Source organism: Triticum aestivum, chromosome 6B (genome assembly GCF_018294505.1).
Source record: "Triticum aestivum cultivar Chinese Spring chromosome 6B, IWGSC CS RefSeq v2.1, whole genome shotgun sequence".
NCBI classification, from domain to species: Eukaryota; Viridiplantae; Streptophyta; class Magnoliopsida; order Poales; family Poaceae; genus Triticum; species Triticum aestivum.
The window spans coordinates 622,494,674-622,506,950 of NC_057810.1; the positions used below are offsets into that span (position 1 = coordinate 622,494,674).

Consider the following 12,277-nt stretch of genomic DNA (forward strand, 5'->3'; position numbering starts at 1 on the left):
TCTTGCCTCGGGCCAATGGCGGGCTGGGCGTCAGAAACCTTCAGGCACATAATCAGGCCATGATCTGCAAGTTTGTGGTGAATGTTCTTCAGTCGTCAGACATTCCATGCTATCGTTGGCTCGCCACACAGTATTGCAGTGAATCCATTCCTCATAACGCTAGCACGCACGACACTGCTATTTGGAAAGGCTTCAAGGTTTGCATCCCCTGATCATCTCTTCCTCATGATGCTTTGTTAGTAATGGGGCTCTTATCTCTTTCTGGCACAATCAGTGGCTCCCGGAGGGCAGGCTGAGGCTCTTGTTTCCTGTCCTATTCTCGTTCGCGTGGCATCCCTACTGCTCGGTTCAATCACAATATGCTGCTGGGAGCTGGAACCTGTCTTTGCATCCAAATTTATCTCACTCTGCGGTTCAGCAGCTACACCAACTCCAACAGTTAACTACGCTATCGTCCCCTGTCAGCTCCAGGCCAGATTCTCGTGTGCCCCTCTTCCTTGGAAACAAGCTCAACTTGGGCCATTTCTACCGCCTGCTCACATTCCGAAGGGTGCTTTGGGGTTTTGAGCAGTGGATTTGGGACCCAATAATCCCACTCAAATACAGAATCTTCCTCTGGCTCCTCTTCTGGGGCTGCCTCAACACTAGAGATTTCATGACCAAAAAAGGCTGGGTTGCGGTGGCTCCTTCCGCTTGCTGCGACATCTGCCCGGCCTTGGAAACAGTCCACCATGTTATGCTAAGATGTCGGTCTGTCAACGCAATCTGGGATAGGTTCATGTTGTGTACTCTCGCTTGCAACTCTCCGGATATCCGATCTTTCGTCGCTCGGGCAGGTAGCCAGCTTCATTTCAACAGACAATGGCACATTGCTTTTGCGGCGTCTGTTGTTGCTTTGTGGCACGCCAGGAATGATCGCACTTTCAATAACAAATGCTGGTGTGAGCCTCAGATCAGATTCTACGCTGCCAGCTTGATCCGGCTATGGGCCAATAGAGCTTCTAAACAAGCAGTTAAGGCAGACATGCGGACGTGGGCCAGGATGCTTGAAGCTTAGATGCTTAGAAGTAAAGTTTAGCTGACACTTTTCTCTGTTTCTCTCTTCCTTTTCCTCTCTTCAGGCTGCTTGCGGCCATGCACCTTGGTGCATTCAGCAAGAATCTGTAGCCAACCCTCGGGCTCATGCCTGCTTTGAAATATAAAGTTGGCCCCGAGCCATCTTTCTTTTCCAATAGGTTTGTGGTAGCATTTGGAGATTTATAAAGACATGCTTGTGGGCATCTGAGGATGCATATGGAGGAGACTTGCCCTTGATTTGGAAAATTTATATTGTCCATGAAATAACTAGATCATCCATGGGAGGAGCCATGTTGCCTTTTAATTAAGAAGGATGGTGACATGCATCCAAAACCACAAAATAAATCAACATGGTTTAATATTGCCTTTTTCGCAAACTGGGTGTAGCTCAGATGGTGTTAGGTTCCTTATGATGCATGTAACCAGCCCACTAGGGTTCAAGTCCTAAATTTGTCACTAAAGCTCACATTTTTTCTGGATTTATTTCAAGTTTTATGATGATATACTACGAAGATGCTTATGGTGACTTCTTTAGTTTTAAGATGTTGTGTTGGCTCAAAGGTGCTCATAGGGATAGGATGTGCATACGTGCATTCATAGGGGTAAGTGTATATATGTGGTTTGTGAGCATCTGCATTCTCTTTTTTTACGGGCTTCGAGCCAGCGTTGGCTGGGAGACACCGCCGCGCTCCAACCATCATGCACATATTATTATTATTTTGCAGTTACCATGCACATATATTGTTCATGAGATGATGGAAAATGTAGAATGATGTCGGAGGCTCGAGAAAACGTGTCAAACAGCCATGACTAGTACTTGCTACGCCTACAAATTTACGAAATACTACTTCCTTCCTTTCATAATATATAATTATTTTTGCAATCTGTTTTAGCTTGCAAAAGCGTCTTATATTGTAAGCCGGAGGAAGTACATCACAAACCAGCCCTACCCTACGTCTCTACAGTTCCTACAAACGAAATCCAACCTATGTATAATAATAACGCATCCGTAGTAAAGCAAATCTACTACGTTCGAGCGATGACAGAACAAACATCAGAACAAGTACAAATTCTGCCATACCAAAACAAAGAGGGCCATGCATCAATCCCAAAAGGAGATAATGTCACTGGGACCAAGTTTTTTTGGGCGAAACTCGACAGGTAGCAGTTTCGGGACGAAGTAACTGATGATGATATGGTAAACAAAAAAACAAAAGGAGCCGTGCTAGCTGCGTGCCACAGACAGCCTCGACGGAGCTTTGCTAGGGCACCCGGGACCCTGGCCTGAAAGCAACGTCGAGGACCAACTTGCACTTGTTTATGAGCCACGCGGACGGAGGGTGGGGTGGGCCGGTGACGACGACCGAGCCGGCGACGAGGAGGAGGAGGAGGTCCGTTCACGTACGTACGTTGCGTCCATGGGCAAGGAAAGATTCGCGGCCGGCCGGCCGAGGCCCCACGGCGGCCGGCACGTGGAGGCCGTCGACAACTCGACATGCGTGGAAAACATTGGAAAAGATACGTACAGAGAAATCTCTCGTGCGTGCGTGGCTGGAGCTGGATGGGAGCCTGTTAATTAGGTCGCCAGTGATGATCGGTCGAGCTTTGCCAAAAGCAAATGGTCTGATCTGATCGAGTACGCATGCAGTATACGGAAGACATGTACGTGTAGGACAGTAGGAGCAGCAGGGCGCTTTGGTTGGTTGCTCGGTCGCTGGGTCTCGGAGCAGGTAACTGCAATGACGAGCGAATCTATCGATCTGGGACCTCCTCGCCACCTGTGTGTTAGTGTGTGTTGTTGGTTCGGTTGCAGCTCAGCGACCCTGGTAATTTGTCAATGACATGTACGTTGCACCAAGTGGCCGGATATATGGTGCTACCTGCCTATACTTGCTACGGCTGAAATTCACTCTAGGGGGTGTACCTTGTGGGGAATCCTGCAAATTTCCAGTGAAATTCACGCACTAATTCCAGACATGGCCCTGGTTTCTTGCCTTACTTCATTACTTTGCCAAGATGATGTTTGATGGGGCATTTGTGCTGTCATAATGTTTTTTTTTCCTCCACCCGATCGCCGGCTTCACTCGCGAACTCAGAGTAACAGCTCAGCCTCCATGTTTCTCGTCCGAGATATCCCGAGAGCTCCCAGTGGCCCTAAGAAATGCAGCAAGCCTAAAACAGCAAACGCGTGATGGATGAGTAGACATTACCTGCCAAATCAACGAATTCAAAGAGTATATACTTAGTTTTTGGGACTGCAAGAACAAGACTACGGGGCCAGATCTCTGCATACGTTGTACTCTATAAACAAGAGATACCTGCATACACAATTCTAGCTAGCTGTTAACACTGTCATTTGGTCTACTTCTACAAAAAAAAATATTTCTCCTTAACCATTTGATAGTTATTAGGACGGTCTCAGTCCAGCTCCATACGCAGGTCTGTCATCTTATGGTCCCATTACATACTTGAGAAGAGGATATACGCCAACATGTACTATGATATCCCAGGAGTCTAGTCATCTACATGTTGACATGCATGCAGATGATGTATAATAGTATAATTCTAAAAGAAATGTATAAGATAGGTGTCATGTGCCAAGTACAATGTCGCCAATACAATATCGACAGACCTTGAGTCTGCTACAACTACATTCCAAGACTCGAATTGAAGTTGTTGAAATTGCATCAGTTATGTCTTTGGAATTGATACAGTGCGCTTCCAGGAACCCACTTCTGAAACCTTTCCTCATTTTATACGGAATAACAGGCCCCCCAGCAAGTAATCACAAATATATGGTAGGACATGTCACATGATGAGCTATTGGCTATGCTACTTATAAATCAACGATGATCTAACTTTCTTAAATGTTAAACACCCAATGCATCATCCTTTTTTTGTGCACAACAGCAACGAAAACAACACAATTAAAGCAAGGCTTAAGGAGCACATCTTGTTCAAAAAAAGGATTAAGGAAAACAGAGTGTATCAATGTGACTGCTGAATGCTGATTGCCCAAATAGCAGCTAGCGCCTTAAGTCAACAACATGGATCAACAGCCCTTATCTTAGTGTGGAGGACACCAATACCCTTTCCCCTGGGCGCATGACATGTGCTCTACATCGCATACCCAAATTATCTAAGGGCAGATTAGTCCTTTCCACTCGAAATAATCTAATCCTGACCTGGGTTTAGACACCGGATTTCATGGCCTTTATATAGAGGAAGCTGTGTTCCGGTGACCAGACATCCTTGACACAGGAAACCCCAAGGACCAAGCTAGGGAGGAGAGGCAGATAGCTTTGTCTCCCTCCTTCCCACCTGCACCATCCTACCCCAATTCTATCTCAATCCTATCAATGGGGAGGTCCCCTTGCTGCGACGAGAATGGCCTCAAGAAGGGGCCTTGGACACCCGAAGAGGACCAGAAGCTCACGGACTACATCGAGAAGCATGGCCATGGGAGCTGGAGAGCACTGCCTAAGCTTGCAGGTACGCAACACATGCCTCCGTTTTCTGTCTCGGGCACGGATGCCGTGGCTAGCTTTGATCCGAAATGTAGCTCATGCGTCTGGTTCTTCTGTGCATCTCACAGGACTCAACAGGTGTGGCAAGAGCTGCAGACTGAGATGGACCAACTACCTGAGGCCAGATATCAAGAGAGGAAAGTTCACACCCGAGGAAGAGCAGACCATCCTCCAGCTCCACTCCGTCCTTGGCAACAAGTATGGCATACCTATCAAATCTCTTGCTTATTAATCTTCGAGAATGGTCTACATGTGTTGTATAATCTTCAAAAACATATATATGTGGTGCTCTTGCTAACACACACAAACTGGGTTGTGCTGATGAAACCAGGTGGTCAGCCATCGCGAAGCACCTCCCCGGACGGACTGACAACGAGATCAAGAACTTCTGGAACACCCACCTGAAGAAGAAGCTGATCCAGATGGGCTTCGACCCGATGACACACCGACCGAGGACCGACTTCTTCGCCGCGCTGCCACAGCTCATCGCGCTCGCCAACCTCCGCCAGCTTGTGGAGCAGCGCCCGTGGGACGATCAAAGCGCCAGCCAGCTGCAAGCCGATGCAGTGCAGGCAGCAAAGCTCGAGTACTTACAGTGCCTGCTTCAGTCCGCAGCAGCCATTGCAACTAGTCCCAGCTCCAGCAGCATCAACACCATCCCCACTGACCTAGAGCAAATCGGCCTCCTGAGTCCTTCGCAGATGTCTTCCTTGTCTTCGCTGTCATCTCCAAGGATCCTAGAGGGTATCAATGGCCAAGACTTAGTATCCGGGCAAGTGCCTGACATCCAGATACCTAGTAGCTCATTCTTTGAACATGAACAGCCTATCATCAATGGTACCAACCAGAACTCAGATTACAGTGCAAACAGCGGTGAGGGGGAGAATGGCACCCAGAAACCGCTGCTCCTGTCAGAGGACTCCCTTCCGCCACTTACCGACTTCCCTATTTCCAACCTCGGCGATGCTTGCAGCACCTCAAGCTGTGACGCTGAGGGCAACAGCACCCAGCTCCCTATTTGGTCCGACTCATTTTATGATGAGTTCATGAGCGAGTTTGCATGAGTTCTGACTGCAAGTGTGTGCTACTCTTTGGTTTGCTTTTTCAATTTTAGTTTCTCACATCTTACCTCTTATCTGTGATGTGGTTTCCATTGTAGTGCTGTAGCTCCAGTTGGATTTTTTAGCGCTATAGCTTTCCGCGTGCATTGGCAACCCATATGCTCCTATGCATATACAGTATACGCCAAAACACTTGTACATATACATCTGCTCCTATATAAGTCTTCCAGCTTGAATTTTGTGCGACTTGTTTTTTTTTTTTTTTTTTTTGCAATTTCCTAGTTGAAGTGCTTCATGGGAGACTGGGATCTTGCTCACTAATTAACTCCTACATAATATATTGTCAATACAAGAATGACAGGCCTGTGAATAGTATTTAACTGCATGTGGCACACTAAGAATTTTTTAAATGGCAATGTGTATTAGTTGAAGACGTATGCAGTTATGCACCCTAAGTTTTTTTTTCAAGTAGAAGAACATAATTTCAGTAATATTCACTCTACTATCAACATATCATAGAATCAAGATTTACTAGCACTAAAACAGAGTTGCAGAACAGCGGAGAATACATGTATTAGACCGCAGTATATATAGAGAGAAAAAAGATGTGATCTTTTTAAGAGAAAAGCTTGTGTTGCAAGCTGCAAATGCTTTATTGAAAAAATGACACACTGACGCTCAAAGAAGGAACCTTCCAGATGCTACTATTGGCAGTGCAAGATATAGGAAAGAAACTTGTCTTCCGAGGCAGTTATAGGAAGTTGACCAAAATTTGCCCTGTCAAAAGAGGGACTAGAAATCAAGTAGCAATGATAAGAAGGATCCAAGCACCTAAGACATATGCTGCTGTCACTACTAATATTTAATCATGCTAATCATGCATGAGCCGTCAGCTTTTCCTAAGCACTGCTAGTGTTTTGCCATAGTCAGTTCTCATCATGTCCTTGTCGGAGATCAAACATCTCACAGCTTCAAACCATTTAAATTTAGTTTTGTTTAAAATGCTATGCTTTCTTGTGACTTGTGAGCAGGTACTGGTCGATGCCTTTTCCTCCAAGACATTGACGGCTAACACTAATAAACTCAATTTAATCAAACAATAACAGCACCGCTTTATTTGGCACTGACAAGTGTCAGTTTTCAGATTTTTCTATATAAAGGTGTGAATAGAGTATGGTTCAATTTTGGTACAACCAAGGACATTTGGGAGAAGGAAGCAAATCAAGGTGGTACCTATGATGCCACAGGTTGGATATTGCACTAAGCTTCCTATGTCACTGAGAAAGTGAGAATAGGTGGTAGACTATTGTAAAATCCATATTTGGAGTAGTTGGAACTGGGAAAGGAAAATGCATAAAAGACACACAGGTAGACACCCCTTGGTGAATATTGGAATACACTTGATGAATAAGACTTCTTACAATCTTCATGTTTGATAAATAGCACATGGCTGTTGAGTCTAATCACAAAATTATGGTTTAAATATATGTGATAACTGTGAATAGTAACCTTTCCTGACTCTGTCAACAGGTCCCAGCATAGTTTAGAAACAGTTATGAAATGTCAAATGTGGAAATATTCTTGCAATCATGCTCTGATTCTAATATTGTGTGACAAAAGAATTACCTACTTAACCTTTAGCAAGTAACACTGTGTTTCACTAATTGTGCATCTGATGGCACAGCCAATAATCTATAACGCGAAGCTGGTTGACAGTGAATCCTAACCAGTAGAATTTTGTGGCCCTAGCAACTTCAAACTTCGTTGAGCATTAGTCCTGTGTAGGACATAAATTTCCTTTGAGGCTTCTTTGTGTTTTAACAGTTGACAGTAAGGTAAAACCATTAGATTTGCATTACTCAGCAGGTTGTGCCCCTATTTTGGTCTAAGTGCACAAAAACTGAATAAGACAAAGCTGTGGTAGAAGGTAAAAACAAAACTGTCCATGACATGGAACTTTTTTTTGAAAGAGCACGTGAATGCTATCTTCCATTGTCAGCATATCAAACAATCCAAGTCCAACTACAGTACTAAGTTCTGAATGTATATTGAGCAGAAAATGAGAAGGTGACTAGAATGTCTTGTGGGTGAAGCCTCTCAAACAACTCAAACTAAGATCAGATTAGCACTATAATTTTTGGGCTAAAGGGCCTGCCTGGCAGTCTGGGCTTACTAATGATGGAACTGATCATGACATCTGCAGCATACTTTAGACGGTAGATTAGAAACTGTAAATCAGCACTAACAAGAATCTGAGTGTCCTACACAAGAAAAGGAATTAGAGATTTTCACAGAAGTTTCCAAATATTTAATAAATAGTAAATTGAGCAAAACAAAGCACCATAATTCACAAAGCTATTATTACAGATATGAGTAGAACAACATGTTTCTTTACATTAGTTTATCTTCTTTGTTTAGGTAAATCAGTTCTTTTTAGCATCAGGGTCCAATAAAGTGAGCAATCTTGACAGTGGCTGATGTGGTCACCATGTCAAAAGGTGGTCCGGGTAGTTTTTAAATCATTAAGGGTATATACCCACACAAAGCAATGTTAAGTGAGTAGAATGAGCAGTTTGGACAGTTAAGCTGGCTGAATGAACAACAAGTCAGTTACCTGCTTAAAATTATTGAAGCTTCTCATTGAGCACAGTATACCTTTTTTTTAATTGGTGGGTTAAGTAGGCAGACATAATATTCTTAACTTTGAGAAGACAAATCATTTTTAAGAGTGTGAATATTTTCATGATATGGCAAAGATTCAAAAGAATGGGCAACGCACAGTTGAGCATAATCACAAAAAAACTAGAGGGGAGGTCATGTGTTTTTGTTGTTGGCGCAGAAAACTAAATGGTAACATGAAATTGTCCTACAGAATTAAGGTTGAAATGTCATCAAATGACATACTTTGATCCGGTTGAGCATAATGAGAAATCATGTAAGCCAGGTACGGAGTGCTACTTAGTCTTGACGACGAATAGCATAAACTCCTTACACGTAGAGTTTCATATGTCAATTATACAATAACATAAACAGTTAACACAGAAAGAAGTAGCAGAAATTTCAAATAAAACTGAGATTTACACACAAAAATGGTAACATGAGTTCTGGTTTTAACAGCAAGGACTTGAAAGCTGTACTCTGGATTACAAAACAAACCATTATAAGGGGTGAAATGACTTGTGCAAATTGCCTGTTTTTGCTGTTTTCTAGTCCTCCTCCTCCTTCTCTCTTAGAGATGGTGGTGGTCCAACCACAATACCCAGTTTCCATTTCCTGTCAAGCTTCCTAGAATTTCTTTTGTTGATTCCTTGTTCAATTTCCCTTTCTCTTCTCACAGTCAGCAGACGAGCAACCTGATGTAAAGATGAAAACGTAAGTCAAAGACAATTTTGAGACATGCTGCTATTGAGGCATCTGAAAGAACACTGCATTAACTTGATAGATTCATTTCCAAATGCCATAGATCTATTAATACAGGAGTCATCTGAGGTTCTAAAATATGAATTATTTCGCTGCTAACTGTTTGTTCTAAGGTTCACCCCGTGCTGAGATGAAGGTTCCAACCTTCAAGCAGGTGATGAGTATAATTATTAATTAGCATATCGCAAGTGTCAAAGACGAATATTGTATCATGAAACCTGCAAATGTCAAGGACTACTGTTGCCTGTTAGGATGCTTTCGAGACTGCAGTTGTCCCAGCAGCATGAGCACAAACCATCCCCAAATGACTAAGTTCAGCACTATCCGGCAACATTCCATAAAATACAATGCAAATCAGAACAATTAGGCTTTAACTATCAAGCAAACATCCAACTAGCAAATTTGCAAGTTACCGGTCTACCCTCTTATGTAGTAGTATCAGTAACTGGTCCAGTCATCAGCCGGTCATTTCAGAATCATGAGCATTTTAGCTTAGAGCAGAATTCAGTGAAAAAGTCTGTAAGCTGAACATATCGAGCGAGCAGACCATATGACTACAGCTCCAGCCTCCAGGAGCCCAAATGGCAAGAGAGCCTCATGTTCTTGGTCACAACATTTCCACCAATAAGATGCTGTGTTCCCAAACGAGACAGCTATATCGCGCAGAGATAAAGGCTACATGACCAATGCTCAGAGCAGTAACCGAGGAAGGGAGCAGGAGTAATGTACCCTCTTGCGCATGCGGCCGAACTCGCTGGACTTGAACTCCTGGCGCGCGGAGCGCTTGAGGCGGAGCAGGAAGAGCTCCCCCTTCAGGTCCACCACCTCCTGCTCCAGATTCTCCGTCTCCATGGCCCGTATCTCCTCCAGCTCCTGCTCCCTCTTCGCCATCCTCACCACCGCCGCATCGCCCCTCCCCGACGGTCGCGGCGCCGCCGCCAGTCCCGCGAACCGCGTCGCCGGCGCGCCAAATGAGCGGAGGCCGAGGAATGGCGCTCGGGGCGCGGACACGGCGAGGCCGCGGGGAGTGGAGGCGGTGAGGGGTGAGGCCGCGGCGAGGGACATCGTCGCCATCTTCGTGTTGCGCTCTCTGCTCGCGTTTTGCTGCTTGGGCTCGAGGATAAGGGGATGATGGGGTTTATCTGATTGTCTAGGTGGCCTTCGGTGTTGCACGAATCTTCACGTGTGAACGGCGTACTCGAATGCATCTTTTCCACTAAATGGCCCGTTTCAAACTTTTCTTTTAACCTGGCCCGTTTCAAACTTAAGTACTCCCTCCGTTTATAAAATGGTTTTAGAGCATCTACACCAGACTTGCAAATCCGACCCCTCAAACACCCACTTACGTGTCCCGGGTACCTCAAGTTAGGTCAACTCCACCGCACGACCCCAAACGGACGTCTGTTTTGCCCGGATTCTGTCCGTTTGGGTAGGGCAATGGGGTTGTGTCCGGGCAGTTTTCGGGATGCGGTTGCCGTGCGCCCAGCGCGCGGACGCATCCCGGCCGCATCTTGTCCGCGATCACATTTCTTTGCAAGTCCTTAACTTTTTTTCATCGTTCATTTTTGGTACAAGACAAATACATCATCACATTTTGACTAGTAAAGTAAGGCCAAAGAAAACAAGAACCACAAGAATACATTTAAGAAAATACCCAAATTTCATAACTGCTCCCTTGAGTTGGGTTAGGGCCTTCTCGATGCACTCATTGTTGATCTGTGGAGGAGGCTCGACGTTGCACCCTCCTTTCTTCTTCAAGCCAGAAGTCGATGTTGCTTCCTCACACCTAGTCTCGTGTCTAGCCTCTAATCTAGCAACAAGTGCACTTGTCTCATCTACAGCATCTATGCTAGTTAAAAGTGCACGAACATGTACTAAATTTCGCTCTATCAATATATCGATGTACTATTCTTCCCAATACCAAAACTTGCATCCATTCTACACAATAAAATTTGAAGTTAACACAACTAGTCTAATCCAAGAGCACAAATCAAAGCTAAAAAGAGCACATACCCTGTCGTTTAAGCACTTGATGAATACCCATCCAGGATGTTCCGGCGTTGTAGACACGCGGCGCACGACCATCCTTGGGCGGTGGTCGCACTTAATGAGTGGCAACGGTGCGCCAACGAGCTTTAGGGCAAGCACCGAGCCCGGCCGGCCACCATTCGTGTATCTGTCGGCGGACCACCGATAGTGCAGATCCGAGCGGCTAGAGGACGAGCCACTACTTGCATGTGGCCTTGCGGCCCTGCCAGGGCCTTCCGGCGAGGTGCCTGGCCAGTCCATGGCGCGGGCCGGCCTCCCACAGCCGGGCGAGCTCAAGACCGACCGGATCCGCCCCAAATCCAACCGGCGGGTGCACAAACCAGGTGGCCATGGTTGGGTAGCTCGGCGGCACCGAGGGGAAGGGGCTAGCCGAGCGCGCGTCCGAGCTGCACGGCTGCAATGGCAGTGGTGGTGGCGGCGGCAGCGAGGGGAAGGGTGGAGAAGAGTGGAGTGGGGTGCGGCCGGAGGAAGGGAGGGGCGGATAGAAAAAGGCCCACCCTGTGCCACCGACGGGCGGGCCAGGAAAGGACACACGCAGACGGCCGGCGCATCCATGTGGTGTCCGTTCCACCCCAAAAGCGGCGCAAACTTGGGTCGCGGATGGGTCGAAAGCGGACACAAAACGGACAAAAGTTCGTTTGCTCCCGTGCGCTGGGCCGCCCGCTTTGTCCCTTTTACCCCAAACGGACGGGGCCGGACTGGATGGGGTCGCGCGGTGGAGTTGGCCTTAGAAACCTAAAATCCATATTATTACATGCAATGCAGCGATCTTTGAGCGGAACTCGTCCGACTTCATTGTGCCCACGTCCGGCGGCTGGCTGCGCCCCTCAGAGTGTTGGTACGGTCGCTGGTAAGGTAGAGCAGCACATGGGACACGAGCCAGCTCACGGACTCAAGGCGCTCTTTCTCGTCGGAGCCCGGAACCATAACGGTGCCGATGAACGTCAGACCGATGATGGATTCGTCCTGGGTCGAGCCGGCGACGTCCACCGCGACGCGGTTGCGGCGTCCGGACTACTGCACTATACGGGGCACCGGAGAATGCGACTGCGCCTCGCTGATGTCCATCGCCGCGAGGGTTGCCACCGCATCCCGTGCCCCCTGCCTTGCACAGCGGGCAGGCCATGACATGTTTTCGTCGGA

The 12,277-nt window shown here is 46.5% G+C and overlaps 2 protein-coding genes across 2 annotated transcripts; one reads left to right on the forward strand and one right to left on the reverse strand.

The window, feature by feature from the left end:
- Positions 1 to 4,287: 4,287 nt before the first annotated feature.
- LOC123138353 (transcription factor MYB93) lies at positions 4,288 to 5,904 on the forward strand. The gene is made up of 3 exons (XM_044558317.1): positions 4,288 to 4,569; positions 4,673 to 4,802; positions 4,936 to 5,904. Exons 1-3 carry the CDS (start codon positions 4,437 to 4,439, stop codon positions 5,666 to 5,668), a joined length of 996 nt encoding a protein of 331 aa, XP_044414252.1. The 5' UTR covers positions 4,288 to 4,436; the 3' UTR covers positions 5,669 to 5,904.
- A 2,697-nt stretch (positions 5,905 to 8,601) lies between these two features.
- On the reverse strand, positions 8,602 to 10,227 carry LOC123138354 (50S ribosomal protein L29, chloroplastic). The gene is made up of 2 exons (XM_044558318.1): positions 9,815 to 10,227; positions 8,602 to 9,018 (listed from the first exon to the last, which is right to left on the reverse strand). Exons 1-2 carry the CDS (start codon positions 10,157 to 10,159, stop codon positions 8,872 to 8,874), a joined length of 492 nt encoding a protein of 163 aa, XP_044414253.1. The 5' UTR covers positions 10,160 to 10,227; the 3' UTR covers positions 8,602 to 8,871.
- Between the last annotated feature and the right edge of the window lie 2,050 nt (positions 10,228 to 12,277).

Excerpts from the sequence above, each read along its gene's own strand:
- LOC123138353 (XM_044558317.1), top strand. The coding sequence starts at position 4,437 with ATGGGGAGGTCCCCTTGCTGCGACGAGAATGGCCTCAAGAAGGGGCCT. Across the intron at positions 4,570-4,672 it reads AGCACTGCCTAAGCTTGCAG|GACTCAACAGGTGTGGCAAG; the intron begins GTACGCAACACA and ends TGCATCTCACAG. Across the intron at positions 4,803-4,935 it reads CACTCCGTCCTTGGCAACAA|GTGGTCAGCCATCGCGAAGC; the intron begins GTATGGCATACC and ends TGATGAAACCAG.
- LOC123138354 (XM_044558318.1), bottom strand. The coding sequence starts at position 10,159 with ATGGCGACGATGTCCCTCGCCGCGGCCTCACCCCTCACCGCCTCCACT. Across the intron at positions 9,019-9,814 it reads TCGGCCGCATGCGCAAGAGG|GTTGCTCGTCTGCTGACTGT; the intron begins GTACATTACTCC and ends TCTTTACATCAG.